The 18,921-nt window shown below is 42.0% G+C and overlaps 1 protein-coding gene across 3 annotated transcripts in view; it reads left to right on the top strand.

The window, feature by feature from the left end:
• Myof (myoferlin) overlaps positions 1-18,921 on the top strand; it is a 189,434-nt gene that overhangs the window by 129,176 nt on the left and 41,337 nt on the right. For all 3 annotated transcript variants that reach the window (XM_029554351.1, XM_029554350.1, XM_008849629.3), the window contains 10 exons: positions 3,573-3,736; positions 7,060-7,174; positions 8,742-8,847; positions 9,665-9,810; positions 12,213-12,386; positions 13,636-13,744; positions 15,708-15,785; positions 17,789-17,970; positions 18,056-18,214; positions 18,328-18,426. In XM_029554351.1, the coding sequence (XP_029410211.1) occupies positions 3,573-3,736; positions 7,060-7,174; positions 8,742-8,847; positions 9,665-9,810; positions 12,213-12,386; positions 13,636-13,744; positions 15,708-15,785; positions 17,789-17,970; positions 18,056-18,214; positions 18,328-18,426 (1,332 nt within the window). The remainder of the gene's footprint in view (positions 1-3,572; positions 3,737-7,059; positions 7,175-8,741; positions 8,848-9,664; positions 9,811-12,212; positions 12,387-13,635; positions 13,745-15,707; positions 15,786-17,788; positions 17,971-18,055; positions 18,215-18,327; positions 18,427-18,921) is intronic.

The raw sequence follows: 18,921 nt of genomic DNA, 5'->3' as shown, positions 1-18,921 counted from the left end.
GCCAAAACGGACAGTACCTGAAAGGGGGAGTGAGGATTGAAAGAAAGGAAAGGAGACAGAAAAAATGCTTCTTGGGAGGACTCACAGTGAATACTGCCAGCCTCGGTTTATTTCAGCTCTGTCTTTTTATACAGAAGAACTCAATTAGTTACAACTGCTGTATTTCCCCACCTGTATCTGAGGGTCAGGGAGAGGTCAGATCAAAGGCTTCTTGGATCCTTTTGTTTACCACTAATGTCACAAGGTCAGGTATTGTGAGGCTCTCCAGAAAACTCCTTCCTCCTGAATGGGCAGGTTAAGTACTGGTTTGCATGACACAAACTCAGTAAATGAGGCTGCTGCAGCTCAATGGTTAGCGGCTCCCGACACTCAACCTAAAGGTCTAGCTAGAGGAAGACTCTCTTGAAGTTAATCAACCCTGGAACACACCAAAGTGGTTGCCACCTTTGTGTGACAATTCCAAGAGGTGGCTTCTAGCCAGTGACATTGAAAATGGATACCCTCTCAGCCCTTGGCACTAGAACCCAGTAACAGTCAGTCATATTGGTAGCTGATGGTAAGACACACTATGTGAGTACACATCAGCCTAGGAAAGGGGACACTTGAGATGTTCAGACCTCAAGAAGCTTCCTTGGGTGGGGTAGGGGACATGCAAAACCTTCACTGAGTTTTAAGTGCACTTATTTAAAAGTCTCCTTACAAGCCCAGCATGTTGGACACATCTTTAATCCTAGCACTTGGGAGGCAGAAGCAGGTGGATCTCTGTGAGTTCAAGGTCAGCCTCGTCTACATAGTGAGTTCCAGGACAGCTGGGGCTACAGGGAGACCCTGTTTCAAAAAGACCAAAAACAAAGGTCTCCTTACAATGAAAAAAAAATCCACAAACTTTCACTGTAAAAGTAATGTTGTTTTTATTTCTTTATACACTATTTTTTAAACCCAAAGAATCCACTGATTTAAATTCACTGGATATCTATGATAGATCTCTTAAATTTTCAGATGAACTCCACTCTACAATGGGTGGGCCTTCATGCTCAAATAAAGGAGACTACCTTCATTCTAGCTAGTCTATAGATCTCTTCCTGCTACCCACTACTGTAGCTGACAGCTGGCTCCATAATAGAGTTCTGCTCTACTTGCTAAGTTACCTTTTGCTCATTCAGCAATGCCTGGCAGATTAAACACTTGTTCATAAATAAATGGCAATGGAATCTATCCCTCCATCATGCTTTAGGAGCCATGGCTTTATGGTACTGAACCAGGCTTTGAAGATGATGGAGAAGCCAAGTCTTATCATCCAGGATTTCACAATGTCTTGAAATGATTATGAAACTGGGTCTCTTGCTGTACGTGCAGGTTCCCAGGGCCATCCTGGAGATTCTGATTCTTCAGTTGTTAGGAATTAGCAGCAGAGGTGATTCCAGTGTGCGTGGATTTGGGACATCTGTGAGCCACTTTAAGGCACAGTGTGACATGTAGGAAACCAGTCCTTACAGCTCAATCTTGGAAGTGCTGCTGGAGATGAATAAGGGTATACTGGAAGCCCCTAGGAGCCCTTAAGTAGAGAATGTTGCTGTCCAGTGTCCTGGGTAGTATGGAACAGAAGGAACCTCAGAGTCTAAGGGAGAGTGGCTCCTGCCTTCCTGTAGGATTTCTGGGCTCTGCCTACCCTCCACATTTGTGGACTGGAAGAAGCTCCCTTCCACTCCTTCCAGATCTTCCCCTGAATAGAACTGAACTCAGCTTTGGCTCATGTCGAGTGATGATTCACCCACTTCAGATGCTTTGTGGGATTCTATAGTTTCTACAGATTCTAACAGTTTGTGGAGATCAGGATAGGCACATTAATAATGATAGAGGAGATCTTACTGGTTCTTGGTGTTATTGACAAATACCACATCTTGGTTCTCTGTAAAGTCTACCTCCCTTTATTAAGTTTCTGGGTGTCGTTGGAGTACTTCATGTGTGCTTGTTCATGAATACTTTCCATACTATCCTGTTCACTGCTGCTGGCTTAGAGGCCCCATTCCTCAAAGCCACTGAAGGTTACCACCTCAACTGTTGGTAAAATCCTGAGGTTTGTGCTTGGATTTTACTAACCATGCTGGCTTCCAAGCCGAAGTGACAGGAATGCCTTGTTTCCACATTCTGTACCCTTGTCAAACACACCCAAGTTTCATGAACACTTATGATAACTGTTCCTTTAGCCTGAAGTGCATCTCCCCTCCAGGCCCAGTGCCAACACCCGAGACCAGATGACAGTACTCTTGTTTCCACTGTCTCCATCAGGCATGTACTCAAATATCCTCCTTTCTTTTTCAGCCATTAGGCAACTCACCTTCTCAGTAAGATCATCATCAGATTGATGAACATTTGACTTTGAGACCAAACTGGGACACCCCCCACTGTGGGCAATCTCAGTTCTTTTCATGGTTAAGAATGTGAAGAGCATACCATCATAGATTTATAAATTCTAATTTAGAAAGGAGTGTCCTATACACCAGGGTCAGCCATTGCCACCAAACCTGCTTTCCAGAAAGTCTTGATCTACCTGCTATATTCCAAAGAGCATTAAGACTCAGAACCAGACCTGGAGAGAGAGCTCAGCAGTTAAGAGCACTTGCTGCTCCATCAGAGAACCAGAGTTAGGTTCCTAGAACCCACATCATGAGGCTCAGAACCACCTGTGACTCCAACTCTAGGTGATCTGATGCCCTCTTGTGGCCTCCTTGGGCACTTGCATACATGCACAGAAACACGCACACACACACACAGACAAACAAATAAGTAAATAAACAAATAAATAAATAAATAATCAATCTTTTAAAAAATGGCTCAGAACCACAAGAGCATCATGTTTCAGATGTATTCTTTGTGTACTGCCTGGGAAATAACACTATCAATTAATTATTTACATGAATAAATGTAACCTAAATCTAAGCAGTAAGCTTACAAATAAACTTGGTAAAATCTACATATTCGTGAGTTGGGGAATTTTGTAGGAACTGTTTTGAGCCATTCAAAATAATAGAAACAGGAACTGGAGAGATAGCTCAGTGGTTAAGAGCACTGGCTGCTCTTACAGAAGACCCAGGCTTGATTCCCAGTCCCCAAATGGTGGCTAACAATTGTCTATAACCCCAGTTCCAGGGGACCCAACACCCTCTTCTGACCTCCTCAGACAGTGCACAACACAGGTGCATTTATACACATATGGGCCAGTACACTCATACACATAAAATAAAAATCATAATCATAATTCAAACAGCTAGCATGATATACTTTTTACAAAACACATTCACAATCATTTGCACATACGAACTCTAGAACAACTATAAGAAAAGTGTTATCCCCAGTTTACACACGAGAACACTGAATCTCAGAAAGATGAGTAACTCAGCCAAAGTCACATAACCACTGACAGCCCAGTTTAAGTCTATACTCTTTGAGCATATAACTTTCCTGCTTTCTGTCATTGTCTAGCCTAAACCCTGCAGAGCCTTGAAATTTTATGGATGGTTTTCTTTCTTGATCTCTGATAGTGTTTATCTATTCTTGTTTATTTTTAATAGTATGAAAATCAAGCTCTCATGTTTGGAAAATGGGGCACTTCTGGACTCGTGGGACGTCATAAGTTTTCTGATGTCACAGGAAAAATAAAGCTCAAGAGAGAATTCTTTTTGCCTCCCAAAGGCTGGGAATGGGAAGGAGACTGGATAGTTGACCCTGAAAGAAGGTAAGTGTTTCACTTTCTGAGAAAAGTGGGATGATATAGTCCTCAGACGCTGTCATGAACATGGTCTCCATCATTGCTCTTTCTTTGTGTGTGTGTGGGGGGGGTGTGCATGTCACAGCATGCATGTGGAAGTCAGAGGGCAACTTTCAGGAGTTGGTTTCCACCTTCCCCTTTGTTGAGGGAGGTCAGGAGTTCCCTCAACAGAGGTCCTGTTTCTGTTGCTGTGGTGTTTACTCCAGGTTAACTGTTCCTTGAGCTTCTGGGTAGTTCTGTCTCTGCCTTCCATCTCACTGCAAAATGCTGGGATTATGGATGTGCACCATTGCATTCACTTCTCATGTAGGTTCCAGGGAGCCAACTCAGGTTGTCAGGCATAAATATCTACTAGCACTTTTCCCAACCCAGCTTTCTTTCTGGCTGTTCATCATAATACTTACTAAGATTTACACATCACCCACTGAACAAGTTCACAGAAATTGAAAGATGTCATCTGTGTCCCAAAAGACAAGTATAAGAAACAACTAAGAGAACTTATGGTGCAGGCCTGTAAATTCCAGCTGCTTGGGAGGTGGGAGGAGGCTAGTGCAAGAAGATTTTGAATTTAAGGTCTGCTTGAGCTACAGAACAAGTCCAAGACCAGCCTGGGAAGCTTAACAGGGCACTGTCTCAAAATAAAAAGTGAGAAAGGGCAGAAGGACAACAGGAGTGTGGCTCAGTGGTAGAGTGCTTGTCTAGAATTTGAGATACTGGAGATTTAATCCCCCGGACCTCTATATTTATATCTGTATCTTATATCAATATCTAAATCTCTATCTGTTTATCTATCTGTATATCTATCTATCTATCTATCTATCTATCTATCTATCTATGTCTATATAGCTATTAAAATATTCCAGGCAGTATGCTCAAGACCAATAACATTTTAGTTCATTTGAACCACAGTCCTACCAGATAGACAGTGGTAAGAATTAGGAAGGGTCTGGGATTTGAGGTCTTGGTGGCAATCAGGGCACCTGCCGCCATTTCTAGATGCTGGCAGGAGACGCATGACTCCTGATCCACAGCAATAGCAATAGCAGAATATCAGTATTTTCTCTAGTTCTTCATGTTCCAGTGTCCACAGAGTGACATGAAGAGGGTCAAGTGACACCTGTACATTGCAGGATAGAAAGCCCGAGTTTCAGGAATCCCAGTTTTTTATAATGGGCCCTGAAGCATGATAGCCCCTTGCTCTGGACAGAGACACTATCTCTGTCTTCCAAGGCCATTCCCCATAGAGGATCCTTGAAAAGCTAATCCATCACAAAGGCCTTCAACACTATTCTGGCAAGATGCACAGACATGCAAGAGACTCACAGAGAATTACTTCTCAACAAGATAACATGATCTCCACTGTGCATGTGAGGAAACTGAGACCTCGAGAGAGTAAGTCACTTGTACCAAGGTGCAGAGCCTATAAGTGGGATCTCTAGGCCTGGACTGGAGCCTAAACTAGCAGAGCTCCCAAACTGGCCCTCTACAGTTATGCTGGAACATCTACAGGAAACACGAGGGAGTACACTTCAAAGAGGTGAATTACATGGTATGTGGCTTGTATCTAAAAAGGTAGTATTGAAAAGAAACACTCGCTGGGGTATCATAATTCAGTGGTACAGTGTTTGCCTAGCGTGTGTGAGGTCCTGGGATTGATATTCAACACCCCCAAAGTGAAAACAGGAGGATAGCAGGAGGCGATTCCTTCCCCTGAAGTCTGGGAAAACAACACCCCCAAAGTGAAAACAGGAGGATAGCAGGAGGCGATTCCTTCCCCTGAAGTCTGGGAAAACGGAAGCCTTGTTTCTAAATGTTGCCAGCAGGGCTGGAGATGTAGCTCAGTTGGTAGAGTGATGCCTCCCAGACAAAGCCCTGGGCTCCCCCTCCAGTACTACATATACTGGGTGTAGTGGACCATACCTGTATTTCCAGCACTCAGAAGAAGAGGAGTTCAGGGTCATCCTCTGCTTCATAGTGAATTCAAAGGTATCCTGGGCTATGAGACCCTGTCTCAACCAATCTACGATCAATCAGTAAATAAAAATGTTGCTAGCATCATTAGAACCAGAGCTCCTTCTTCTGACCACCTTGTAATGCGTACTTGGAAAGCTGGAGTAAGGTCTCCAAGCTTGGCCTCTGGTCTTTATGTCTTATCTATGTATGGGCCTTGAAGAGAGAGGAAAACATACATGCTGTTCTGAGACCCAATGCTTACACATCCTTGCTTTTGATGCGGCACTGCTTGCTTTGATTAGAGTTGTGGGGATTGGCGAGAAGGAAAATGGGATTTGAACTGGACAGGAAAAAGGACATAAAGACAGGGAAAGAAAGGGTAGGGGAATTGTTACTGGAGAAGCAAAAGGTCAAAGCGTGCTAGGGCTGGCTGGGATGCTAGAGACGGCAGCCAGAGCTTTCAGTCTCCTTCTCCGAGGCTCAGAGGAGTGCTGGGTGATTTCAGTTTATACAAATGAGACTGTTTGTTTCTTTAGACTCTTCCAATATCTGATTACAGAGGAGGGTAGAAATAGTAAAGGAAAAAGAACCCTCATTTGAGGGTCCCTGGCTGAAGACTTAAGGCAAAGTCGGCGCCTCTGTGCCTCCATCTGTGGGTTTTCGAAGTAGTTCTAAATCCAAGAGAAAACTGGCACAGCGAAGAGTCGGTATGGATTCCTCAAAGGCCCAAATGGAATCTAGAGTCTGAAATGACCTGGTTTGGCTGTTTGCTTGGAAACCATCAGTTTATGTGTAGAGCAAGCAAGCCATGGGCACACATTTCTACACAGCTTCAAGACTGCTTCCACTCCACTTTTAGAAATGGGGGTGGAAAAGACAAAAAATAAAAAAATTTTTAAAAATTAAAAGTGGGGGTGAGTGGGGTATGGAGACGTGAGTTCCCTACTCTTTGAACTGTCAGCCAAGAGCTTCACTGAGAAAAACTGAACAGCCTGTACTGAAACGAGAAGTGTGGAAGGCGCTCTGTGGTCCCTGTAGGAAGCTGCTCACAAGGCTGTTTTCCTGGCTCCATCCTAATTACTGCCATGCTAATCTTGCCAATGTGAGGAGTCCTCTATAATTTAAGTCTCACAGGTCCACCAGGCCTTTTCTTCAAATCAGTGTCAAAAGCTGTTAGTACAATGATGAATTTGGAGTGGAGAAACCAAAGGGCTCAAGTGAAAAGGGACCTGGGATCATTCCAGGCTGTAGGGAACTCCTATTCATGTGAAATAGCTGGGGTTGCTGGTTCCCTTTCTGTCTCTCCTGGGGTAATACAAGCCGTCTCTCATCCACAGCCTCCTGACTGAGGCAGATGCCGGTCACACAGAGTTCACTGATGAAGTCTACCAGAATGAGAGTCGCTATCCTGGGGGCGAGTGGAAACCAGCAGAGGACACGTACACAGATGCGGTGAGCCACTCTTGACAACTACACTGTCAAGACGGACCTTCCTGTCCTGTCTCTGTGCATCATGGTCTGTTGGGGACCACCACCATGAGTCCTGGCTCCACCCTCTCTTCTGCTATATCTCCTCTCCCAAATAGTCTTCACTTAAAACTTAGGTTCATTTACAACTTAAGCCACACAAGTATACAACCATTACATCCAGAAAAAAATATAACTTTTTAAAAATCCAAAGGGTGTTCAAGGAAGTGAGAAGTAATTCTTCGCCGTGCTTCATACCCTTCTCCAAATTACCATTGATGACAGCTTCCTCTTCATGTACAGGTGTTTTTTTTTCCCTCATATAACTGCAATTGTGTTATACACACAGTTTTACAACTTGTATTTTTCACATAATGATGTTTGAGCATATGTGTATGTTGTGTGTGCATGTTCATCAATGAGCTCCTGGGACCCACCTGTCTTCATCTCCCCAGTACTATGGTTATAGGTGAGCACTTCCACATCCAACTTCCATGTGGGTGCTGAGCAACCTAACCGCATGCTTGTGTAACAAGTATATTCCCAACTGAGTCATCTCCTCAGCTCTGGGTCATTATTTGCCTACCATACATATAGACCTATGAGCTTTCATGATATGTACCTTTTGTAATCTATTTTTACCAGTCTCCTCACAGGCATTTAGGGTTTGGTGGTTTGAAGTGAGTTTTTTTGTCTTGTGTTTGGTTTGTATAAAAGATGTGACAGTGAATATCTTTATGCAAACATTTTTATTCACTTGATGAAAGCTTATCTCTAGAAAAGGTCCTTGGGTTGGCTTGGGCTAATTTAAATGCATAAAAGCATTTGATACATATTGCCAGATTGCTTTTTGAGGAGGTCATATGCACTGTCATTCCTAGTAACAGTGTATGAGAGGACTTTCTGCTTCAACACTGTCCTACCACATCATCTTTGTTGATGCATGAGCATCCTGGTGTCATTTCACTTTCTGTTCTCTTAATTCAAAGTGTAGCTGAGTGTTTTCCCATCTCTTTACAGCTGCTTTTATTTCTTTTACATATGAACTTTCCTTTTATAACTCTCTTTAAGTGTTTATTTAAACTTAAATCAATATTTTATATAAACTTTGCTTGATCTCATATGATTAGTATCATGACCTTGGGCAGCATTTCCCTGAACTTGAACACATGTGCCTTTAATGTTTGATCCATTCTCTGATGGGGTTTTTTTTCCAATATAAATTCTTATAAAGATAAGTGGTACCACTTAATCATATTAAGTTAAACCATATGAAATTGCTAATATGCAACCATTTTGGCTTACAAAACCAGCAATTTCACCTGATTCAACCTAATACTATTTTCTAGTAGTAAAAACAGAAGGTAGTTCAAAGAAGTAATTTTTATTTTTATGTACCATTTGTACATAAGTAAAGATTAGAGATTTTTTCTGAGTAAGATGGATCTCTGAGATGGTATCTACATAAGCATGCAGACTCCACAGTTAAGTAGGAAGAAACTGCTCTCATCTTTGACTTTCATTCACTAGTCTCCTCTCTCCTCCCCCTTAGAATGGAGATAAAGCAGCGTCACCCAGTGAGTTGACTTGCCCTCCAGGTTGGGAGTGGGAAGATGATGCATGGGTGTACGACATAAATCGAGCAGTGGATGAGAAAGGTAACATGTACATCATTTGCCTGAGTGTGAGCCTGTAGACGAATCTTGGTTAATGAGAGCAAAGGTTGCATGAGAGGAAGGGCCCTATCTCTGTTGGAGTGTGACAGCTGAGGTTATGTGGTCCTGTACTTGACTATTCAAATGAGGATCTGACTCACAAGCAAGTAGTTTGGACAGATGCTGGGTGGGGAAATGTTAGAGTAGATAACAGCAGGTGACAGGGGCCAGCAAGTTGGGCTTTGAGACACTTAGAAATTTATAGAATTGAGGAGAGATCTGGAGCTTGTATTTTCTCTGTCCTAACCACACTCCATAATTTCCCTGGGATAATCACACAGAAAAATGACAAAATGTCTTAAAAGTCATCCTATTCAGCAATAACAGATTATTGACAGCTTCTGTTCATAACAGTGCTTATTGATCTCTATGAATGGTCACATTAAATGGACTATACCATTTGGAATTATCAAAGGGAAAGAATTTTTTTCCCTCTAAGAGGTGATAATTCATAAAAGGATTGGCATTGATGCATAAGATTCTAAACAGATTTTAAATTCTGCTCTGATCGTGATACACACACCAGGTCTTATAATAACAGCATTTATTGGGCAATGATTATCTGCTAACCACATAGTTATATGTATTTTACCTTTAAAGTGACCAAATTAGAACATAGACAGATTTACCAACTTGCAGAAAATTTGTTTAGTAAACAGCCAACATGTGGTAGTTCTGGGACTAAGTGTTTCCTAGCAAGTTATTTACTGGTCTGGCAAATACATCTCTGTTAGGTAACTGTTCTTAAACTCTGTTCCAGGCTGGGAGTATGGAATCACCATTCCTCCCGATAATAAACCCAAATCCTGGGTTGCAGCAGAGAAAATGTATCACACTCATAGACGGCGAAGACTGGTCCGAAAACGCAAGAAAGATTTGACACAAACAGCTTCAAGTACCGCAAGGGTGAGAGGAGCAGTGGGAGGGTCCTGGACGGGGATGCTCTGCCTGCCGCACTGCGCGGAGTTCCAGACAAGGGGCCATTTCTACAGAGCCACTTGCAAATCAAGGACCTGAAGTTATGATTGAGGGCTCTGGAACTGTACTCTGCCTACCAGGGAATGTTAAAAATGCCTCACCCCAGACCTACTGATGAGCAACTCTGGGGATAAGAGCAGCAATCTCTACTTTCTCAAGCCTTCCAGGAGGTGCTGAGGCAGGCTGAATGTTGAGCTCTCTACCTGGATGGAAAGAAAATGAAATTATGCTTGCACAGTAAGACAGCAGTGCTAACACCTCAGGACTTGAGTAAGATGCTGAAGGATTCAAATCCTGGCTCTACTGCCTTTCTGATTTGCAGAATGAGAATAAGACTTATGATTGCCTAATTAGGGTATTGTAAGGCTTTAGCTACATAGTAAATTAAGTGGAATAATGATATTCAGATCAATAATAGATAGTATGTTTTGTGTGCCTTCTAGAACATGGGTCAACATACGCATCATACATGAGCTATAAAGTTTAAACGCACTCATTACACAGATAATGGTCAAAGCCATGAACTGGACTTCTCTAGGTCATACCTCTAGAAAGTGACAGAGATGTCCTTTGAACCCAGGTTAGACTAATTTTGAACAGGAACTCTTTGTATTCCTCTAAAGACCCAGCTCTGGCTGGTGCTATGAAGCAATTTTTTTATTTCAATGATGAATTTCCTAAAAGCAAAAATGGAGCCAGATACAAACGTACATAACTCCAACTCTAGGTTTTTAACGCCCTCTTTTGACCTCCGCAGGCACCTTCAGACACTCACAGAGACATACATTTACATATAAGTGAAAAGAAAGTCTTTAAAAAAGTTGGAGCCACAGCAGGATCCTCCTTGCTGGCTTAGTAACATGCTCCCAATAAATAATCTGGTGGAATAAATAGTCAGGACTATTGCATCAGCCCATTCTGAGGGGTGAGACTTTCCAGGTGCTTCACTTTCTCCTTCCATGGGAAAGTGCCAGCATGACTCAGGAAGAATACCCCAGTTCCACCCATGAGCCTTGCTGAGACTCTGATCATGCTCTCCATTCTTAGCTACATGAAAAATGCCATTGTCACTATTAATACCACCGTAAGGGGTGTTATAAGATCATGAATAACCTGGATTTTATGCTCATTTGAAGTGAAAAAAATTAAAGACCATACATTAATAATAACCCTACACATCCTTCTTATTTATAAATTCATCTACAGTATTTTGTATTATTTTCAATTTGTTCAATCTGGTCACTTTTGTGAAACATTTAGATAAAATTTTGGCCACTCAAAGGTCAAGCACATGAAGACAAAGACGCCATCCATCATTTTCTTCAGTAATTCCTCAGCCTTGAGTGCAATCTTTGTCACATAAGCCCACAGGTTTGTTGAAGGAATAAACCATCAAAAGCAGTTCATTATCTCATGTTTAACTAGAAAAATACTATGTGCAGTTATTAGCTATTACAGAAGTAATATACTCTGATCTATCATATCATTCTTTTTTAATATTTTATTTATTATTATTTTATGTATATGAGTGTATTGCCTGCATGTATGTAAGTGCATGTATGTCATGCAATGTCCAAGGAGATCAGAAAAGGGTGTTAGATCCCCTGGAACTGAAGTTACGGACATTTGTTAGCCGCCATGTGGGCGCTGGGAATCAAACCTGGGTCCTCTGCAAGAGCAGACAGTGTGCTTAACCACTGGAGCCGTCTCTCCAGCTGTATCATAGCGTTATTAATTAGAGCAGTTATCAGCATAGGCAAGGCATTTAAATCCTGAGGGATGATGCCATTTACTCTCATAGGTTGTAAGATGCAGATAATAATACTTTCCAAACAATATCACAATAATAGTGTTCTTAGGAGCTAATGAGGTGAGAAAAGAGAAAACAATTTGGGAAAGAACCCAGTTGCTCCACCCTACTCCCATGTCTGATGAGTATTGTGATTGGCTGGTTATCTCCTGTACTCTCATAGTCCGTCAGCTCTGCCAAGGCCAAGATCCCCCCTGCTTTGCTCTGTGCTATATCCCTAGCTCCTAGATTAGTACTTAATACAGAGGGCATTAAAATTTTTTAACTTACTTTTATTTTATATGTATGAATGTTTTGCTTGCATGTGTAGAAGTACACCTGTGTGAACAATGCCTGCAGAAGCCAGAAGAGGGTGCATAACTCCCACTGGAGTTATGGTCAGTGCTCTTAACCTCTGAGCCATCTCTCCAGCCCCCAGAGTGCATTTTTTATTACTACACATTTGTTCATTGAGCAAATGATCTACTTTATCAATATAAGGAACATTTTATTATCATTAAAAAATTTGTTTCTGTCTTAGGCCATGGAAGAATTTGAAGACCGGGAGGGCTGGGAATATGCTTCTTTAATTGGCTGGAAATTTCACTGGAAACAGCGTAGCTCAGATACCTTTCGCCGCAGACGCTGGAGGAGAAAAATGGCTCCTTCGGAAACACATGGTGCAGCTGCCATCTTTAAACTCGAAGGTGCCCTTGTAAGTAATCAGAAGTCAAAGTTCAAACAATGTTGGTGTAGAAATGTGTGAGTGCTGCATAAAGCACAGACAAGTCCAGAGAGGCTCCTGCACCTTCAGTGCTGCAGAGGCAGACCCTGAGGGAAAGGCACACATCCTGAGTGTCCATACATGATTTCAGTGCTGTGAATTAGCATAGGAGTGCCTCTAGGAAATGGGCACACCTGTGTCTCCCAGTGTTTTCCTAGCATATCTTCTCCAGGACTTCGGTTTCAAGTATCATCAAATTACATCACAGGCAAAGGGTGTTTAGAAATTGCAGCTGTTTAACAGACCCATAAAGCCGAATATACAGATGTAAGGGGAGGAAAACAGAAGGCCATCTCACAAAATTATAAAACAATTTGGTGAAAGAAAGCAGATGTGGGGGGCAGGCTGGTGGAGCATGCAGGCGAGTGGGAGGAATGACTAAGAAATGGCAGTGGTGAGCTATGCGTCATGGAGGCCAAGAAACATTTCCAGGAACTGTAGAGAAGGCTCAGGGGTAGGAGGAGTATTTGCTGAGCAAGCGTGAAGACCTGAGTTACTCAGCACCCATAGGCCCTGAGGGATGATGGGGGGAAAGGTGGAGAAATGATGGTCCCTGGGGCTTGTTGGCGGCCAGCCTAGCCAGAAAACAGTGAGCTCCAGATTGAATGAGAGACCCTGTCTCAAGGGAATAAGGCAGAGTGACAGAGCAGGACACCTGACGACAGCCTCCCCTGGTCTCTGCACACGTTCCTGGATGCGCGTGCACACACACACACACACACACACACCATTCACATAGACACACTCAAGTAAATGTGTAAATACATGCGTAAATACGACTAAAGACCATTTCCAAGCACAGTCTGTTTTGTACTTCGGCACTCTGACCCCGCTGAACCCTGCTCTTCTTTCTCTTCCTCCTCCCATTCTCTGGATTCTTGGATATAGCCTGTTTCTCGCTTTTCCCTTCTTTCAGCAGCAGGGCTCAGTCAACCTGGACTTGACACTGAAGGACTGGCTTCAACCTCCTGCCCTGCACCTTAGCAAAGTGACCCCGAGGAAGTCACTTGCTGTCCTGGGCCTTACTCATCTTGGATAATGGGGTGACTAGTGACAAAATCTCCCTGAAAAGCCCCCATGGCATCTGCTTATGGTTCTAGCCTCTTGGCTTGTGTGTGTGTGTGTGTGTGTGTGTGTGTGTTTAGGCAGTGTAAACTGGTATTTTTTTCTCCTACTTTAGGGGGCAGACACCACCGAGGATGGAGAGGAGAAGAGCCTGGAAAAGCAGAAACACAGCGCCACAACTGTGTTTGGAGCAAACACACCCATTGTCTCCTGTAATTTTGACAGTAAGTTTTAAACTTCACTGTGAATTCTACTTCTAAGACTTTTATCTCAAGAAAAGTCTTCAAATATGATTTTTTAGAACTTCAAAAGTTTGCCAAATATGATTTTTAAAAATCTACTCATATAAAGGTGACTTTCAGTTGCTTCACTTAATGAAGAGGATTTCTAAAATACATTTTAAAAAACTATCATATTTGGGATAAAGAATGATCAGATTACTGATTTGAATGTAGTCTGTCTAAAATATACTCATTCTATCTAGAAATCCCCCAAATTATTATCTTAATTACCGAACAAAACTGAAATTTTAAATAAAACCTGTCTCAGTGCCAGCCTTTAAGAGTTTCAGAATACAACAGACCTAATATTAATAATAATGATAATAGTGGCACATTTTTACATAGGTCTTAATATGTGCCAGGCACATAGTGTACCTTATTTAAGCTTCATTACAACTCTGTAAAAGAGGTACTGTTATTGGTCCCATTTCATAGATGAACAAACCAAGGTACAGGAGAATTAAGTAACTTAACCCAAGTTCATTTTTTAAAAATATTTTATTTATTATTTTTATTTTATGTGTATGAGTGTATTGCCTGCATGTACATAAGTGCATCCATGTAATGCAAAGCCCACACAGGTCAGAAGAGGGTGTTAGATTCCCCTGGAACTGGAGTTACAGGTGGTTGTTAGCTGCCATGTGGGTGATGAGAATTGAACCTGGGTCCTCTGCAAAAGCAGCCAGTGCTTTTAACCACTGAGCCATCTCTCTAGCCCCTTGCCCAAGTTCTTATAGTTTATAAGCACTAGAGATTTTTTTTTCCTTTCATGTGTTTATTTTTATCAGACAAGCATTTTCTTTTTTGATTAGAGCAAATGTGGAGTGCAGGGATTTTATGGATTCCTTTTAGTCTTTAGGAAGCATAAGTCCATAAAAAAAAATCAACCATCCTTTCCATTTGGAGAGGAAAATCTGCACCTATTCATCCAGCAGTCACAGAATGGGAAATAAGCACTAGAGATTTTAAATCAAGCAGTCACAGTCCTGGAATCCATGTGTTCAGTCACAATGCTCTGATATTTGTAGTGTGTGTGTGTGTGTGTGTGTGTGTGTGTGTGTGTGTGTGTGTGTGTGTGTGTAAAGAAGAGTTTGAAGATTTTTAAAAGCCAGACAAATTCTTAGCTGATAATTGTATCCTAGACATGGATCCCAAGTAGCATTGAGAACCTCATTCTGTAGCTGTTAGAGACATGGTCTCATCTTAGCATCTGTGACGAAGAGCTGCTGTACCTAAACCCACTCGTTACAACAAGACTCATGTTCTGACTGGCATATTGGCATTCAGATTATTATAGCAGCTGATTTATTCATTCTTTTATTTTTAAGGTCTCTCTTTGTAATCCAGGCTGCCTTGGCCTTCTGAGTGCTGGGATTATAAGTGTGTAGCACTGTAGCACTGTTAGCACTGTGTGGCTGCTGTCACTACTCTTGTGCTTTGTGGTCTTTATTAAATAAAATCAGAGCTACTTAACACAAGCACTACGGTGCTGATACCACATTAGTCAGTTTGATAACTGAGAAAACTGCTAAGTGACTAACAAGCAGGCAATGTACACATCGTGGATACACTGATGATCCATATCTCAAGTGGGACAGAGCAGGCTGCTTTGAGACTGCATCACACTACAGAGCATGTAATGTACAACTTGTGAATTCTTTATTTCTGGAATCTTTAATTTAATATTTGCCATCTGAGATTGACTACAGGCAACTGAAATGTGGAAAGTAAAACCACAGCTAAGGAGGGCTATGGAACGTTTTATTTCACAGGGAACAGAAGAACTATGTTGGGAAATGTACATGTGCTCTGCTGAGGGAAACTAGATCAAGCAACCTAGTATTGCTTTGAGTATTTACAAAATAGCTCTTAATGGTGCTCTGTTTCTTGTCGCTGTTCTCTTCAGGAGTCTACATCTACCACCTGCGCTGCTATATCTATCAAGCCAGGAACCTCATGGCTTTGGACAAGGATAGTTTTTCAGGTATAGAGAAAATCCCCACTACACCATTCCACGGCAGGCTAGCTTGACTCTGCTGCTCATCGAGTCAATAGTTTTTATTTGTTTTTGTTGTCATTGTCATTTCTTACAACAAAAACCCTTTTCATACTGAGACTACTTTTGTAGAATTAAAGAAAATGGCTTAGTCACTACTTAAAGAATTGCCAGCTCCTTCAAGCACTGTTGCTGGGTGGTGGAGATACACAGGATATGTGGAACTTTAATAAGAATAATCATCAGTTGAGCAACAGAGTGACAAGAAAAGCAGTTTCTGCTCCCTCTTTGTAGACAAGGCTGTGTTTTAAACTTGGATCCTGGGGTTGATTAGCAAATTAAGATTCTTTACATTTTTTTAGTCACCCTCAAAGTGATTTAAAAAAAAAAATCACATACCCATTTCCCTTCAGTTGAGCAACAGAGTGACAAGAAAAGCAGTTTCTGCTCCCTCTTTGTAGACAACTCTGTGTTTTAAACTTGGATCCTGGGGTTGATTAGCAAATTAAGATTCTTTACATTTTTTTAGTCACCCTCAAAGTGATTTAAAAAAAAAATCACATACCCATTTCCCTCTGGCACCTAGATTCAAGCCATTTGGGGCTCACTTTTGCCTCCTCTGCTGCCTGCCCCCAGCCTCCCAGTACTATGTAACTTGAGGCTTTGTGGTCCCCACACTGGTCTACCAGGTGGTTTTGTTGCCTTTGGACTGTTCTAAACAGAAGACTGTTGATGGAAGAGGGGGGAAGTTTAGAGAGACCTGCCTGCCTAGAAATTGTGCTCTTGTCTGTGGAGCTGTAGATAGTTTGAGGCCATCCTGGGCTACTTAGGGACATTCTACTTTGAGACCTGGAGCCCAACAGAGCTTTCCTGGTTCTTCTATGGAAACAGTTCTTAAAACATTTGCCTGACACTCTCATGCATTTGTATCATTTTTGAACTGTGTCTCAAGTACTCATCTTAACAAATATTTGTGAATGGTTTCCTGTTCTAATAAATTAGACAACATTAAGTTAATCCTATTCTATAAAACACAGCTCCATGTTTTTGAAGACATTTTCAAATAGTACCCACAAGAGGGCACTCCATCACTGTAGGTCAAATGGGAATCTTGGCCAGTGTATAAAGCTCATCTAAGCTTGTTTCTAGCAGTTGGAGACATAAGATTTATCAACAGGGCAAAAGCAGAGTTGTGTGGTAGCTGCCGGCAATGCAGTAGACTAAGCACCCCCTTGGCATACACAAGAAGCTTCAAGAGACAGTATTGCTGGAATATACCGCCTATCTGGTAGCTGCAAGAAAGTTGAGTGTAATTATTTATCATGTAGGTAATCTTGTAACTTCTTGGTTATAAGATTGCTTTCATTTCATCCCAGTACATGGAAACAGTTTTCTGCTATTACAAGCTGTAAATTCCAAGAGCATCTGATTCTTTCTTGTTTACTACTATACTCTTGAAACCTGGTACTCAGATAAATACAGCTTTCTGGTTATATGGATAACAGTAGAAACAAAGATGAAAACTGGCCTTTATCTGTGACTCCAAATATGATGAGCTCTGTCCTAAGCAATTCACATTCTTGATACTACCTCATCTTCTGCACACTAGGAAACAGAGACTGCTTTCATGGCACAGAGAAGGGAACCCAAGTTTAGGAAGGTTAAATATTTTTTCTTCCAAGATCGTGGGGTGGGGGGTGTTGATGCCAAGTGTGTTTGGCTTCAGAGCTTATATATGAAAAATCATGTGTCTGATTAGCCTTGATGGGGATATACTCCAGAGAGAAAATCCTTGCACACATCAGGGCTTCACTTTAGATGCTATTAACTCACTGTGACACCTGCCTCTGCCACACCCTGCTTTCTAGAAACCCTGTCTTCAGATGGGTGATGGGAGTCCATGAGCACAGTGTCCAGAGGGAAAGCCTGTGGTTAAAATGAATTGTCCTGGGATGCTAGACCCTAATGTTATTCTCTTTTTCTGTCCATAGACCCATATGCTCACGTCTCCTTCCTCCATCGAAGCAAAACCACGGAGATCATCCACTCCACCCTGAATCCCACCTGGGACCAAACAATTATATTTGATGAGATTGAAATCTATGGGGAACCCCAAACGGTTCTCCAGAACCCACCCAAAGTTATAGTGGAACTTTTTGACAATGACCAAGTGGTAGGTAATTGGGAATTTCTAAGAGACTCTAAGGAGGTCTGAAGGAATAATTGATTAAGAGTTTGAGTATTGTTTGCTTTTCTAGGGCAAAGATGAATTTTTAGGACGAAGTATTTGCTCTCCTTTGGTGAAACTAAACTCAGAAACAGACCTCACACCTAAACTTCTCTGGCACCCAGTCATGAATGGAGACAAGGCTTGTGGAGATGTCCTTGTAACGGCAGAGCTGATTCTGAGAAACAAGGTGTATCACTGTGTTCTCAAGGAATATATGAGCTGCTCAAAATATCGTAGTAATTCCAACCACTTTTTGCTTGAATGAAAGGGATGCATTGACATTCTGTGTTTGCTTTACAGGATGGCTCCAACTTGCCCATTCTTCCTTCTCAAAGGGCACCAAACCTATACATGGTCCCCCAGGGCATCAGGCCTGTGGTTCAGCTCACTGCTATTGAGGTATGCTACTCTCCAAGTTTTATTTGATCAAATCAAATGGTGTGGCTACAGAACAGGAATCTTTCACACAGGAAATGGCAATGTGCTACACATTCTCTTGCTTTTTCTAACTGCCTATAAAATCTGTCCAAGAAACCAAAATATTTGTAGAAATTGAAAGCTTACCGAGGCAACAAGTAGTCCATGGCAACATCACCAAGGGAGCCTAAAGCAGTCGATTCCAACATCACCAAGGGAGCCTAAAGTAGTTGATTCCAACATCATCAAGGGAGTCTAAAGTTCTCATTACTGGGAGCAGCAGATTTCTGAGATTTGGGAGAGTCAGTTAGAGAACTAAGAAAGAAAAGACAGCCCAGGAGGAAGTGCCTGAGTCCCCAGAGAGAAGCCTGCAAGGGAAGCAGAGGTGGGGAGCAAGAAAGCATATGGGCAAGGATGACATGGTAGATAATGGGGGCAGACACAGACTGATGGAGCTAGCCAGGTGGCTTGATGGGA

The sequence above is a fragment of the Nannospalax galili genome, unplaced genomic scaffold (genome assembly GCF_000622305.1).
Source record: "Nannospalax galili isolate Female #2095 unplaced genomic scaffold, S.galili_v1.0 scaffold384, whole genome shotgun sequence".
Taxonomy (NCBI): domain Eukaryota; kingdom Metazoa; phylum Chordata; class Mammalia; order Rodentia; family Spalacidae; genus Nannospalax; species Nannospalax galili.
Note: the sequence above shows the minus strand (reverse complement) of the source record. Positions and strands in the feature narration are given on the sequence as shown.